We start from the raw sequence: 16,924 nt of genomic DNA on the forward strand, positions 1-16,924 counted from the left end.
ACTCAAATGTTGACTTGGGACAGAAAATTAGCTTTATACTTACATGTTGTAGGTTTTTCATTACACTAGTATCTGACATACTGAGTTTTAATCATTTTATTTAGATCAAATATGAAAGCCAACAATTAATGAAAATACTTATACTTTTTCAACATCATCATTTATTTTATGGTAGCACCAAAACGACATAGGATTACGACTCATCTGAATAGTTTTGGACTCTTTACTAAAGCATTTACTATAGAATAAAACTGGTCAAAATTTTAATAAAACAAAAGTGTTTGAATCAAAATGAAAGATGCAACAATTATTTTGGTCAAAAAATGAGAAACATACACCCTTTTCAAGTATAAAAGGAGGGAGGAAAGAAATGGAGGAGTGGGAACAAAAACTTAAAAAAAAAATCAATTTTGATATTATTGTAAAATTCTATTAAATATTCCTAAAATAGCCAAAATTTTTCATTCTGTACAAAGTTTTTCACAGAAAACATATTAGCTTTTTTGGATGAGCTCTAATTAAAAACAAATACAGCAAGACCAATAGACATCAGGAGGGAAATACAATTGAGGATAACAGCAATAAGATCACATGATACATGTATACCATGTGGTAGTTTGAATCTAAATTATAAGTGGTTCCATTTTGACTATATAAAAATTGCCTATTACATCATTATAACTTCCTTTCCAATGCTTGCCAGAAATGGTAACCCTGGGTTCACTGCCTATTATTTTACATTTTATTTGTTTTGTTTGTTGTACTGTACCATTATAAAGACCATCTATAACATCCTGGTATCTAGCATGATTAAATATGTTGGCTGTAGGACATAAACTGCTGAAACAATGCCTCACCCCGTACTACAGAATTCTCTTCCCCATGTGGGAAGCCAGTGGAGCCCCTCATATTTGTCCACATGATAGGAATGGGTCCTTGCTGGTGTGAGGTGCAAAGAGATAGAAAGCCCATTGATCAGTTAATGAAGCTAATATTCTGATGTCACTGGACTCCTGGGCTATGAAGATGCCACCAAAACTTGCCTACTACCTACTTTTCTTTGAAGAGACTAGCACCATATATTTGGAAATATACACAAAGGCCACCACAGGATTATTTAATGGTGCTGCTGTTCAAAATGTAGCAGTTATATCTAATTATATCCACAAGGTCACGACTTCTGTTCAGATTCCAAAAGATGCTGTTTGCATGCCGCAAGAAGCCCATTTTCCTTTTCATATTCTTTGAAAAGGTTAACAAGGCAATCCAGAATTTATATTTGATTCTCATCCCTTGTGGTGGTACCATGTGCTAAAATACATTTCCTGTTGTTCTTGGCTGCAGTCAGACTGTCTTTGCTTTTCCAATTACTCTTTTGTCTGAAGATGCCTGAAATCCACAAACATGGAAATTTACTCCATTTATATTTATTTTAGAAAGCAGCTTTACCATCCATCCAGGTGGACAGGCACATTCCCCAGTCACATGGTGACATACTCCTCCATTCTGGCATGGACATCTTTCTTCACACTGTGGCCCATGCTTGCCAGGGGGACAAAGATCCTCACAGCTAAAGAATTGGGGAATAATCAATATAATTGTCATTCATGTGCAAAGTTCAGTCTCTCCCCCTCTCATTTACTTTTTTATCACATAATTCTTCAGTTTATAAATATGAAAAGGCAAGCACTCAGCAATAAAGAGAAATAACTTATACAGGATAAAATTAGCAATTAAAGAATTGTGTCATAGGAACCAACTCTATTTTGAACCCAAATCTTGACATGAACTTTGCTAGCAGAGATTCTTTAGGAAAAGCTTTGGATCAGCATGCTGTTGGCTTGCCTGGCCTTGCTTCCTTTTGGGCCAGTTCTGTTCCTTTATAAATTTCACTAGCTATTTTTCTACCAGGAGTCTGTGCATGAAAACAGAGAACTACCCATCTAACTCTCTATTGCATGTGTGTAAATACCCATTTAAATGCTTCCAAAAATGTGAGCATAGCTTCAGAGAATGGTTTGAAAAATTGGGCTTAATCCTTAAAATCAATCCCCTCAAATCTTTAATTGATGTCTGCTTCCTAATGTAGCCATTAGCACTCAAACTCGGTCCTGAGTTCCATTGAAAGAAGTAGGCTGGAGGTAAAATGGCTAATCTAAACACAAATCTAAAAGCTGAAGTCAATTCTCAAACTGATACTACAACCTAAATGTAAACCAACTACTTATTATTGCAGAACCATAACCTCAGGAATGATTTTATATAAATTTGCTGGTGCTACTAGTGCAACAGCTGCATCTTACCAAGAGTTTATGCTGTAGCATTTTAATAATATTCCCTGATAAGTCTATAGAAGGACCTATACTCAGATATAAATACTGGTACGTTTTAAAAGAGGCACTTGCAGCATAACATTCACACAGGTTACTAAATACTAAATATTTTGCCCAAGGGTTAATGCCATACCAAAACCCACCTTCCCCACAGTAAATAATATACCCTCTGCTTACAAAGCACCAGTATATCCAGGAGGACATCTGCATTCTCCAGTCACATGATCACAGGTGGCTCCATTTTGACACTGACATTTTTGGTGACAATCATTTCCATATGTCCCCTGGTCACAGCGTTCTTCACAGCGCCAGCCCTTGAAACCAGAAGCACAGTGGCAGGCTCCAGTGATGGGGTTACATAAGGCTCCATTTTTGCACTGGCAGCGACTACTGCAGTGTGGTCCCCAGTGGTCACTATCACATGCTGAGGAGTGGAAAGAAAATGTCACAGCACTTCTGTAAGTATGAATGGTGCAATACAGAAGATATAATGATTCAGAGATATCGAGATGGGGTACTGGTATCTTTGCAGGGATACCTCAGCTCTCCTAGGTCTTTAAATATCTTGATAGCCAGGTAGGATTTAATTTCCTGTTTTTAAAATATAGGACTCATCCTGCCCTTAAAATAAATTGAAACTTCATCTACAGTGAAATAAATATAAGTTCCAAATTCCTTCAATGCATTCTGATGTGAAATAGAAATTATGATCATAGTGAATCTTTAGTTACAGGGACAAAAGACTGTATTTTCCATTTGGCTACTTATTTCAGTGGAGTTACAAGAGTATAAATAAGAGCAACATTTAGCTCATAATCTGAATTTGGAGCCATATCATATCTAAAGCCCACACTGAAGTTATTCTATGTAAAGAATTCATTAGAAGAGGATCACATTTCACAACAATTTTTAAACATGAAACTTACACCTTGTTTACATACTTACAGCTATTTCCTTTCATGTTTTACAATACTATTGGTTGACAGTGCTATAAGCAATGCAATAAACATTCCATCAGACAACAGAAGCTAACTGTTATTTGGTTAAACAGTAAGGGGACACATATAATAGTAAGGCTACAGTTTCATATTTTGAGTTAGCCCAATATGTTTTTATAATAATTCTACTATGTATTTTTTTGTTTTCTACATTCTACTCCATCAAAACCTGATAGGGTAAACCCTATTTTGGTTTTTCACTTTCAAAATAAAATGTTCAAAAGTAAGGATGTTTTGTTTAAATGAGAAATAGGAGTTTTCAATAACAAAATAGAAGATAAAGGTTATCTAGAGTTCACCAGAAATGTGCTAATCATAGAGGTCAAAGGAACTTCTTTTAAGGTGTATGTTCTGCTGATAACAATAGTGCAGTGGTGAAATCTCAATTGCAATCGCTGGATGCCCATACTCTCTCCTTAATGATTAAACATCATTGTTCGCTCAGCGTTCTCCTGGGGCAGAGCAGCCAAGCAGAGAACAGACCTACTTTCTTAGAGTGGGACAAAAGATCTCAAGACATCTCCTTGGGGTAAGAATTACTCTGCTATAGAAACGGATCACTCAGACTACACAAATAAAAAGGATTAGGGTCCTTTAAGGAATTTTTGCCTTCTGTATGACTTGTGTCCTGGGTAATTCCTAAGAGCTATGGTATGCTTTGATGTGACAGTTTCTTCTCAAACCATATTTTTCTAAACGATGACTGGAATATGCATTTCACAATGTAGCTATTGAATATGTAGACATACTGTGGCTAAAAAATTAGATAGATAGATAGATAGATAGATAGATAGATAGATAGATAGATAGATAGATAGATAGATAGATAGATAGATAGATAGAATATGAATAATGGAGTAAAAACATGGAATAATTGCATCTCCTTCATCTCTTCATTCTTGTTCCATTTCTCATTTAGATACTTAAGCATTCATTTATGTATTAGATTATGTGTACAATGCACCACAATGTATTTCACTGTAGGTTTTATTTCATTATAACTCAGATAAGCCTGGGAAAAGCAACACAATATTTTGAAAATGTCCAGAGGAAGAACAAAACGTTCTCCCTATGCTAAATAAGTCCTCAACTTCTCTTCAGGAAACCAACTGTTCTGAATGATATGTATGTGTGCAGTATGTTTGTGAGACAGACAAATGTTCTCTCAGGACCGTATGGAGGCCACCAAATTCATTTTCCTTCACACACCATCATGGATCCATATTACTGTCCTCCTCCTGTTCCAACTGAAAAGGACAATTTCAGCCATTCTTCACAGAGAAATTAAAAATAAACTTGATTGTTCGGGAATGTCAGAAAAACCCTCTGTGAAGAACTGAAGGATTTATAATAACCATCTGATAGCAGCTCTTTCAAATAAAATAAAACAGGCCATAAGCATCCCCCTTGTGAATGTGGCCCAACTTCTTTTAATATACAAAAAGCACTGCTAGCCAAAAAAAAGTTTTTGGCTAACAATTTGCAGTTTGTAGTATTTTACCGAAGTCTGGAAGTGGGATATTTGATGCAATCTGCCAACATTCAAACAGAAGTTTGGAGAAACAGTTTAATGAATCTCAAACACATGCAGATGGCCTTTGCTCCTGTATCACTTCTACAGTAACAGTGAACCAAACAATATGTACAATGGCAGGATTACACAACCTGTGACAATTGTGAAGCATTGCAGGCCTTCTGCAGCCATTATAATGCCTTTTAACAGCTACAGCATCAGACTGCTGTTTTAGATTGTGAATGTCCCTTTGAGATCTACTGAAGTTAGAGACTGAACATGGTGCATCTCTGAACTTGAACTTTTCTAGACTATTTTACTGTAAGAGACATGTGCTGAACATTTTATTACATGTTTTTAGTTTCCTGGTATGCTGTTCTCTTTCTGTTCATATGGGACCTATTAAAATAAAGAACACTTAAACACTGTTTAGTTTTCCAAACTCATGGTCACTCTGGCTGTGTCTACACTGGACCCTTCTTCGGAATAGCCATGCTAATTTAGAACTCTGGAATAGGGAAATGTGCGGGGGATTTAAATATCCCCCGCGGGATTTAAATAAACAGCTTTTTTCCGGCTTGGGGAAAAGACTTGAAAGTAAGTAGGAATAAGAGATCCTCTGGAATAGGGCTTTATTCTGGAGGATCGCACCAGTCTGGACGCTCTTCTTCGGCTTTTCCCCAAGGAAAAAAAAGCGGCGGCCAAGTTTATTTAAATCCCGCGGGAGATATTTAAATCCCCTGTGCATTTCCCTATTCCAAAGTTCTAAATTAGCATGGCTATTCCGAAGAAGGGGCCAGTGTAGACATAGCCTCTCTGTTGTAAAGGATGAGAAGGTGGGAAACAAATACTGACTACCTAGTTATTTCACTATAGCACAATGCCAGAGCATTTTACCGAAACTATTACTGTTATAAAATTAATCTGTTATTCTTGGTCCATCATTAGCCTTCTATCTGTGAGTTTTGGGCATCACTTCAGAGGCATCTGAATTATTAATGGGGTTAAATAATATTCTTGCACAAAACAGATACATTTCATACTTTACTTCTATAGTATCACTCTAATCAATAAAGTCCCTCATAAGAAGTTAAAATGATTTATCAGAAACAGATAATGAATTACAATACACAAAAGAAATACGGGAAAAGGAAGGGACTGAAATACTTCCTGTAGAGAGATTTGTTTATTTTTAATTAGCTTTGGAGACTAAACTTACCAAATATTATATGAGACTATTCTTACTTCTGCCTCACATTCAAAGACTAAGATAGGCTGGAAGTCACACAGCTGTTAATCTGGTGAAGAGTCCTCTTTGAATTAATGACTATCCTCAGGTTACAGACTGTCAGCTGGAGTTTAATCAGAATAGCTACTATAAAGACTGTCCTTTCTGCTCCAAGGTCACACACACACAAACATACAGGAGTGGAAGAAAGTGTCAACTGGAGACATCTACCAAACCAAATTAGGGTAGTAAGTCATCTGTCACAATGTAGGACATAAGGAAGAGGGAAGATAACCATACAGTAAAAAGAAATAAAAGTTCCAAATTCATAACTATTTCAGTAGAAGATGATAATATCAGTACTAACAATTTAGGGAAGCTGATTTGAATCCTATATCAAAGCAACAAAGAATTTATGCACCAAAGGCTGCTGTTTCATAGAATCATAGAATCATAGGACTGGAAGGGACCTCGAGAGGTCGTCGAGTCCAGCCCCCCGCCCTCAAGGCAGGACCAAGCTCCGTCTACACCATCCCTGACAGATGTCTATCTAACCTGTTCTTAAATATATCCAGAGAGGGAGATTCCACCACCTCCCTTGGCAATTTATTCCAATATTTGACCACCCTGACAGTTAGGAATTTTTTCCTAATGTCCAATCTAAACCTCCCTTGCTGCACTTTAAGCCCATTACTCCTTGTCCTGTCCTCAGAAACCAAGAGGAACAATTTTTCTCCTTCCTCCTTGTGACACCCTTTTAGATATTTGAAAACCGCTATCATGTCCCCCCTTAATCTTCTTTTTTCCAAACTAAACAAGCCCAGTTCATGAAGCCTGGCTTCATAGCTCATGTTCTCTAGACCTTTAATCATTCTTGTCGCTCTTCTCTGTACCCTTTCCAATTTCTCCACATCTTTCTTGAAATGTGGCGCCCAGAACTGGACACAGTACTCCAGCTGAGGCCTAACTAGTGCAGAGTAGAGCGGCAGAATGACTTCACGAGTTTTGCTTACAACACACCTAGAATCATATTTGCTTTTTTTTTGCAACAGCATCACACTGTTGACTCATATTCAACTTGTGGTCCACTATGACCCCTAGATCCCTTTCCGCCATGCTCCTTCCTAGACAGTCGCTTCCCATCTTGTATGTATGGAACTGATTGTTCCTTCCTAAGTGGAGCACTTTGCATTTCTCTTTATTAAACCTCATCCTGTTTACCTCTGACCATTTCTCTAACTTGCTAAGGTCATTTTGAATTATGTTCCTATCCGCCAAAGAAGTTGCAACCCCACCCAGTTTGGTATCATCTGCAAACTTAATAAGCGTACTCTCTATCCCAATATCTACATCATTGATGAAGATATTGAACAATATGGGTCCCAAAACAGACACTTGCGGAACTCCACTTGTTATCCCTTTCCAGCAGGATTTAGCACCGTTAACAACAACTCTCTGACTACGGTTATCCAGCCAATTATGCACCCACCTTATTGTGGCCCTATCTAAGTTATATTTGCCTAGTTTATCAATAAGAATATCATGCGAGACCGTATCAAATGCCTTACTAAAGTCTAGGTATATGACATCCACCGCTTCTCCCTTATCCACAAGGCTTGTTATCCTATCAAAGAAAGCTATCAGATTAGTTTGGCATGACTTGTTCTTCACAAACCCATGCTGGCTATTCCCTATCACTTTATTACCTTCCAAGTGTTTGCATATGATTTCCTTCATTACCTGCTCCATTATCTTCCCTGGGACAGACGTTAAACTGACCGGTCTGTAGTTTCCTGGGTTGTTCTTATTCCCCTTTTTATAGATGGGCACAATATTTGCCCTTTTCCAGTCTTCTGGAATCTCCCCTGTCTTCCATGATTTTTCAAAGATCATAGCTAAAGGCTCAGATACCTCCTCTAGCAGCTCCTTGAGTATCCTGGGATGCATTTCATCAGGACCTGGTGACTTGCTGACATCTAACTTTCCTAAGTGATTTTTAACTTGTTCTTTGTGTATCCTATCTTCTAAACTTACCCTCTCTCTGCTTGTATTCACTACGTTAGGCACACCTCCAGACTTCTCGGTGAAGACCGAAACAAAGAAGTCATTGAGCATCTCCACCATTTCCAAGTTTCCTGTTACTGCTTCTCCCTCCTCACTGAGCAGTGGGCCTACCCTGTCCTTGGTCTTCCTCTTGCTTCTAACGTATTTATAAAAGGTCTTCTTGTTTCCCTTTATGCCTGTAGCTAGTTTGATCTCATCTTGTGTTTCAATGTCCATCAGTCCCAAGAATTAAGTGATGAGATTGTTATGCCCATGCAAAGCAAACGAGATCAAAATCCCACTCCTACAAGATGATCAATATTAATTGTAAAAAGCTAATTTCTTTAATCTACTATATATTTGAAAGAGTTTGTCTGTCTGTCTCTTTGTTCAAGAACTCCTACTAAATGGTAAGAGCTAGGATGACCAAATTCGGTATACGGCTTCCTCTTATCTTAACTTAAAGCAAAATAAGGGTTTGGGTTGTGCCAGGAAAATGGGATGTACCTGGAATGGGATTGCTTCTCATAAAACCATACAGAAAAAAGAGAATAATCAGGCAGGGGCTGGTTGGGAGTGTGCACCACCCTCATCTTGGACTGCCCCAGCCCTGAATCCCCCAACCCCTAGGTGCCCTTTATGCAGGGTCAGGGTGGGGGGTGAGAAATGAAGCTTTTCCCCCAAATTCATACAGGGACATTGCTGGCTGTTCCCTTCATCAGGCAGTGAGAGAAAAGTGCAGTTTGCTGCATTCCTCACTCTGCCTGGGGAGTGCAAGGGACAAACAAACCTGGACCTACCCCAGCCAGGGGACTTACAGCCTTCCCTGGGCAGTGCCCACTAGAAATGCAGCAGCCATTGAGAGGCACATCTCATCTGGTCCAAAGCTGCTGCAGTGAGAAGGCACAGCTACACTGCATGCTTATTTTGGAATAAGCTATTCCAGAAGAAATATTCCAAAATAGCTTATTTCACAATAGAGTGTCTACACAGCAAATGCCCATTGAAATAGTGCTGAGCTATTTCAAAATAGAGCGTCCATGCTCATTGGACTCTGAATTGCATTTAAAGCCACTCTGAAGCACTTCAGGCGGAGCATCAGGACAGTAGTTACTTCCTGGAGCTGCAGCCTGAGGCTATCTGAGGCTCAGGCTTAAAGGCATCCCCCTGTACAGCCATGTCTCAGGTCCTTCTCCTTTGACTACCTCCTTGAGGGACAGCAAAGCCTTTTCTCTAACTTCTATGATTGCCCTTGTGGACACCTCAGCTTTCTAGCCACGAAGACAGACCTGCCTCTCAGCAGTGAATGGAACACAACCCCCAGCTCATTGCAGGGAACTTCCTCCTCTCTCTGTGGACAGTGCTCATGCAGTACAACCTTACCCATCTTCCCCTGCACACCAGGCACTGCTGCTCCTGGTGTCTGGACACCAGTTTCAACAGGGGTGACTGGATCGTTACAGAGCAGTGGGGCGACCAGCAATGGCTCCAGAATTTCCTCATGTGGAAGGACACCTTGCTCATCCCTGCCCTCAGGCGATGGGACACTCACATGAGACCCACCATCCCCCTCAAGAAGCAGGTGCCCATTGCCATCTGGAAGCTCGCTATGCTGGACAGCAATCTTCTCAGGAACCAGTTCAGTGTGGGGAGATTGACCATTGGGACCATGGTCCTGCACATATGGAGCTCTCGGGCTATTGTCCCAGGAGAGTGGAGAACTTCTGGAATGGGGTTTTCTAGGAAAGGGGAGAGGGCGGAAGTCCCCTCCCCAGGAGATTTTTAAGTGCCATCTTCACAAAGCCCTGACGGGTGATGGGATAAGTAGAGGGTTGCTCCTGGTATGTGTGTGTGTGAGGAAGATGGCGGTGGGCTTGGGGACTTCTTGAGGGCCCTGGCAACCCTGCGATTGTCTCCTTCTACAGGTGGTGCAGGCCATCAACACCCCATCATCGCTGGCTTTGTTACCAATGGGCTTCCCCAGCTGCAGGTCTATTGACAGCACCCACATCCCCAACCAGGCCCCCGACCACCAGGCAGCCAAATACATTAATCAGAAGGGATACTTTTTGATGGTCCTGAAGGCCATCATGGACCACTGCAGGCAGTTCACAGACATCTACGTCGAGTGGTCACAGAAGGCATACAACGCCTTCCTCTTCCGCAACTCCAGCCTCTTCCAGAGCTGCATGCCGGCACTTTTTTCCCCAATGGCACCATCAGGATCGGGGACGGGGACATGTCACTCTGTATTGTGAGGGACGCAGCCAACCCTCTTCTCCCCTGGGTACACTAGACAACTGGACCAAAGCAAGGGATGCTTCAATGCCAGGCTCAGCAGGGCCCACATTGTGGTGGAGGGTGCCTTCCGGCATTTGAAGGGAAGGTTCCGCTGCCTTCTCAGCCACCTGGATGTTGGGGAGCAGAACAGCCCACATGTGGTGGCAGCGCAGTGTGTCCTTCACGGTACTTGTGAAAGCAGGGGAGACTTTCTTCCCAGGGTGGGAGGGCAGAGGATCAACAAGGTCTTTGAGCATCTCTGCCCCGGGATTCCCGGAGTCAGCCGCTGATCAGTTTCAGCAGCAGCTGACTCGGGGGCGCCTGGGGCAGAGCCGCTGGGGTGCTGACGGGTTGGTCCCGTAGCGCCCCCCCTTCGGCGCTGTGGGACCAACCCGGCAGCACCCCAGCTGCTCTGCTCCAGGCATCCCCAAGAGCAGCTGGGGTGCTGCCGGGTTGGTCCCGCAGCCCCAAGGGGTGGAGCTACAGGACCAACCCGGCAGCACCCCAGCTGCTTTGCCCCCGGCTTCCCCGATTCAGCCACTGGTCAGTTTCAGCAGCGGCTGAATCGGGGAACCGGGCGCAGAGCAACTCCAATTGTCCGGCTGCCCTGAGCACTTCCGGGTTCCTGATGGTGCCGGACCATCAGGAGTGCTGAGGCATTGGATGCCGGATTAATGGAGTTTTTCTGTAGCTAGAGAATTTTTACTCCTTGTTGGGTGAAATCTTATCCTCCCTGATTTCAGTGGGGCCAGGAGTTAATCCCTGCATTTATAGGTAATGAAACAGAGTATTTTCTAAAATATACTGGAGCAGATCTTCACTATCACAACGGCATTGACTTCATCAGAGCAATCACAATTTGCATCAGATTTGCCGTACCATATCCATAATGCATATAACTGGTCCAACCTGATCTCAGTTTCACAGTTTCTTCAAAATACCAAACACCATTCATGCAAAACACACTATATGGACCTTTAGTTTCCTAGATTTAAAACAAAACAGATTTCCAGAGTTACTGTTTAAAGTCAACTCTTTTGTGGGAGTCATAAGGATTTTATATCCCACTTCTCACATTGCGGAAAGAAACTCAGAGAAATGTTTGCCAAAAACTGCACAGTAGGCTTTTTAGTATAAAAAAATATTTGGTGCCATTTATAGAGTTTGTTCATCTGGGAATATCTTTTAGTCCCTTCTAGGTCCTCTGTACATCATACAACGCTACAAATATAGGACAGCAAACATTCCTCTCAAAAGACACACAGTAAAAGCGAAGGCATGCCTGTGGGAATAAGAACATTATATTATATAAATCCTCATTTAAAATGCATTAGTATGATATGGAACCTTAAAACAATAAATGCAGAAGTGAACATAAAAACGAATAATAAATGCTCTCTGAAGCAGTGTCAAATGACAATTTTATGAACAGAAATGGTCCCAGAGCTTCAGCTGCAAAGAACCTTCTTCAAGGAAAAAGCAAAAGAAGAAAATGTGTGATGCAATTTGGCACTATTCTTGGAACTTTTGTATGATATTAGAAGATTTAAAGTTGTGTATTTCATATTATAATAACATTAATGCACATTGTTATTAAGCTAGATGGGTCTTATTTTTTATGCTCATGGTTTATCTAAAATGGTAGTGATTTGAAAATTAGGAGGTACAGTGTCCTGATATTTTACAGTGTGAGCTAGAAATTTGTACAATTAGAAGTATACATATTTGGTTTTATAATTCTTACATTCATTATAAGAAAAAGCAATGTGTAGGTCCAATTTAACATGATATGATCTTATTCTCTCTACAGTGATTGCTCTTGAGAAGGTAACAAAAGGAGCATGAATAAGTCCAAGTTTATTCCTGACAAATCCATCTTGATCACATGTAATCCTGTGCTTCTCTAAAGAATGGTATATGATGAGAGCAAAATATAGCTATCAAATCAAGTCAAAGAACATTTCAGAAGAAAGTTCCCTGAAACAAAGACAACTACCTTACAAGTATCCTCTATGGGTGCTTATTCAATATAGTGTATTTGGGATAAACATGTTTATGGAAAGTTATTTTAAAGGTCTCACTTTTTTCTGTTTAATGCTAACCTGGATGTCAAAGTGAAAATTCACACAAAAATTAATATTTATTTTTCTTAGCATTTTTATTCCTATTAGATGCACAGTACTGAGATAATATTTTATTCTGGCTCACAACAGTTCCTGGGATTATAAGGAAAAACATTGTATTATTTGTCTGGAAACAAGTACCATTTATAATGCTGCCAAAAGCAGAGGAGACTTTTAACAAAATACTAGACTAATATAATTTTAATCTCCTTCCCTCTGATGCCTGAAGTGATTGTGCAAGTCTAACCATCAAATACATACATGACCACATGTTTTGTCTAGCTGCAAAGTATGGGTTAGAATGAACTGTTCACTCATTTGTGAATGTAATTTTGGCAGCCAAAAAATTAAGTAAATAGCAACTGTAAAAGAATAGACTCTCATCTACTCTCCCTCTATGCCTCCAAACATAATTTCCTTAGCTGAGTTCAGAGGGTTCTGTGGTACATTAAGGTTACTTCGCACTTCTCCAGCTGAGAAATAACTGACTTAACCAGCCTGTAGCCTGGGAGTTATCTTTGACTCACATTTGAACCTCTCTCCTCACCTTCAGATTCCATCTCAATCTTGCTGATTCTTTCGCATAATATCTCTGCAAATATAACTTCCATAGCCTGTCACTCTGACCATCTCACTTCTCTCTTTTCATCCTTCCAATGCACGTTTTTGTGGCATCACATAAAAGACTCCATATCTTCACTCTCAAAGTCCTTCAGAGCCTAACCCTGTTATTTCTCATTCACTATTAATATGTCAATTCTTGCCTCCAGGTGGCTCACAGTGCCAGACAGACACCACTTCCTACAGCTCCCATTGGCTGAGAATGGCAATCCATGGCTAATGGGGGTAGCAAGTTCCCCTACTTGTGGAGGCACAGATAAATACAGCAGCGGTAGCTAACAAGGGCTAACCCTGGTGAACCAGATCCAACCCATGGGCCAGTATTTGCCAACTGCTGGTCTAGATAATACTTAGGCTAGGTCTACACTGTAGCCTTTTTTCGGAAAAAGCTACGCAAATTGCACTCCACAATTTGCGTAGCTTTTTCCGATTGCTTTTCTAAAAGAGGGGGAAAAGCCTCCTCTTTTGGAGGAACGCTTATTTCTCCAACAAGATATATAGGGCTCCCCGAAAGAGCACATTTGCATTTCCACAAAAAAAAAAAAAACAGAAAAGCAAACACGTTCCCTGAACGTGGCAGAGTTATTCTGGGATACCTTTGGTTTACTTGGCTTTATAGATAAACGTTGCTCACATTCTTTAGCATCATTAACCTTTAGTCAAGCAACAAAGAGTTAAAATGGCCTGTGCTTCCGCTATCCTAAGCTGTGCAATAGTTTAGCCATAGCTTAGAATTTGGGCCAGGATCACTTTCCTTAATGCACAAAGTGAGAAAAGCACTTCTTTTTCTGGAAAGAATGTTTGAAATCCAAGTGATAGTGACCAGTGGTAGGTCTGCGAGAGAATCCCAAATCCAAACACCTTGAGTTTAAATCTGGATCCATATCTGAACTTTGCTACTCAGGCCTAACTCAAATACAAAGGAGCAGGACCCTTATGAAGAACCTTACCTTAAGCAAATCATTTCAACTCTACATAGGCAGAGAGACATCCCATCTACCTCTCTGAATTAAATGGGAGTTTTGCACATGAATTAAAATTCATAATATCTCATATATGTCATACATTAAAATATGTTCAATGTTCTCTAAATTATAGTATGAAGTCCTGTAACATGTTCTAGGCTTTGTGTAAATCACAATCTTTGCTATAACATTGAATCAGCATTGTTTGGGGGTTTCCTCTTTTTTGCCCATAAGTAGGTAGTAGAGGAATATTATTACCCTTTAAGTACCATATACTATGGTAATATATCATACAACTCAGAACTTGTAAAACTGCATTTCAAATGGCTTTATAGCCTAAGGTTTCCAGATTAGAGTGTCATTAGCCTATGTGGTATGCTCAGTCAAACAAAATACAAAGTACCAAAAAAGGGACAGTAACGTAGAGACTATGCTCATTGATGTCATATTTTGAACACCGATTCTGAAATGTTATTAGATTACCTAGATTGTGTGAAGAACAGTAAATGGAATAATATCCATTTATTTACATGGCAAAACCCATGACAGGAATGACACTCTTACCAATCTTATCGAATCCATTCTTATTATACAATCTTGTGATTACTGACCTGTGATACCAAGGTTTGGTTATTTGGATTTTGAAAATACTGTCACTCCTCTCCTTTAGGCTACCATTTGAGTGAAACTTACACCAAACAGCATTCAAGTTCAGCCTGAATTTCAAATCAACATTTGAGTGGGCTCAAAACTTTGATAAAAAGTTTAATTCCTCCCTGAAAATGGCATCAAACCTGCATGTTACTAAGGTAAAAAGATAGTAAAATTTAGAAGAAGAAATCTCAGATATCAATTTAAGGTGCTATATATCTAAACCAGCTATGCTGAATAGTCCACTAAGAGAATCTTTTTTAGAAGTTTCAAATGATAAAAACAAGAAATTATTCTCCATATCATTTTTGCTATTGTGATATGTATGGTTACCTCACTAGGCTAGAACTACCGGTATATTCTTGTGAGAAATAGAATCTTCTTTATACAAATCTTTCTTAATCATTATGAAGTATGAGCGCCTTTTAGTAAAAGCCCTATTTTTCCTACATCCCAGACACAGAAGTACTATGTACTTTTTGTAGAACACAACACTTCCTATTAAATCTGGATTTCCTTTAGAATCTTTTGTTTCTATCTGATTTCATTTGTTACATTCAGGGTTTCTACCCAGAGGCATATTTTTTTGTTCTCTCTCATTGTTCTGTATAAAAGAAAGGATTTTTATTCAATACTTTTTTTTTAAACTTTATAAAAGCTTTTTGGTCTGTGAAGTGGAAGAACAATAAAAATGTGTTTTTCAGACTCTGTAAATGACTGGAAGTGTATGCCTTTCACATGCCATACATTTCTCAAGACTCTTTAAAATATTTTGGACCTCAAAACACAATGGTGGAAAGCTGTTAAGGAAAAACACAGATGGTCTTTGGTGTTAATTTTACTGTATTACGAGAGATGAACACTACAAACAATAACCATTATTGCAGAAAAGATTAAAATTATATGAATTTGAGCATAGTATATAATCAGATCTTCCATGTATCTCATTGCAGGATCAGAACTTAAATTTTTTCTGCACTGTATTTTGAAGCTCTTTATTTTTAATACAATAAATGCCCCATAGTCCTTCCCAGTGAAACAAATGGGTGCGTATCTAACTAAATAAGGCAGAATGGATCTATTTGTTGATAGAATGAATAACACCGCTAAAAAAATTGCTTTTGCAAATAATGATTTATCAAAATTCCCCCAAAATTGTTCACCATCTACTGAATTGATCAAATTCTGAAACAAACAAAAGTTATTGGATTACAAAAAATTACCAACATTTGCAATGAATATAGACACGATTCAAGAAAACACTTATGTATGACTAAGTCCAGCAGGGCTTAAGCACATACTTAAAGTTAAGGACATGATTCAGATATGTCCTAATTTAGGACTACTATTTGCAATGAATTATTTAATATGTTTAACAATTGTCTCTTAGTATAGTAGTGGTACTTTCATTTTGGAAAAACTAAATGGCTTTTGCTCCAAATTGAATACAAGGAGGTTCTCTCATATTTAGGACTCAATTCTACAACTCCTTCTCACAGAAATAAACCTTACTTATGTGAGTATTTCAACTCAAGTAAATTACATTAAAATATAATGTTTATTTTTGTGTCAATGGGACTATTTGTGTAAGAAATAATTTATGAGAGTAAGGGTGCAGGATTGAACCCAATTTTCTATTAATTTTAGCAACAAGGCCGGGAATCCAAGCTTATTTTCTATGATATTTTGAATTTCCCTGTTTCCATTTTAAGGGATATAGACCTTTTCAAACAATTTCAATCTTTATTTAAAATTGTAGTCTTTAGCATTTCCAGAAATGTATTTTAATATAGCTCCTTGAATATATGCAATGCTTCACTGCTGGGTCTATTAATATAAACAATATTCTACATGTAAAATTATAACAGTGATAAACACGTTTTTATGACAACATAAAGTGAATCATTTTCCCCTCCCAACACCACTATGACACTGTTCTCCCATATTTTATGGAAATATGCTTTTGAATATGAATATGCATAACTCAAATATGTTTTATGCAAAACAGGGTACATAACCTGTCAGTCAAGAGCATGTAATCCCCTGAATGTGCATATTCTATTTGTGTGCATGTGTCATTTTTGTATGTGAAGTTAGAAATATTAAGTGGAATCCTGTTCTTTAGGTCCTCTAGTGAAAGCTATGAGTGGTACTTAACTTTACTGTCTG

At 39.1% G+C, this 16,924-nt stretch overlaps 1 protein-coding gene across 1 annotated transcript in view; it reads right to left on the minus strand.

Moving 5' to 3' along the window:
- MEGF10 (multiple EGF like domains 10) overlaps nt 1-16,924 on the minus strand; it is a 173,534-nt gene that overhangs the window by 85,140 nt on the left and 71,470 nt on the right. Inside the window, exons 6-7 of the mRNA XM_006130122.5 lie at nt 2,511-2,757; nt 1,450-1,570 (exon numbers count right to left, since the gene is read on the minus strand). Of these exons, the coding sequence (XP_006130184.2) occupies nt 1,450-1,570; nt 2,511-2,757 (368 nt within the window). The remainder of the gene's footprint in view (nt 1-1,449; nt 1,571-2,510; nt 2,758-16,924) is intronic.

This window comes from Pelodiscus sinensis, chromosome 6 (assembly GCF_052426305.1).
Source record: "Pelodiscus sinensis isolate ZL-2025 chromosome 6, ASM5242630v1, whole genome shotgun sequence".
NCBI classification, from domain to species: Eukaryota; Metazoa; Chordata; order Testudines; family Trionychidae; genus Pelodiscus; species Pelodiscus sinensis.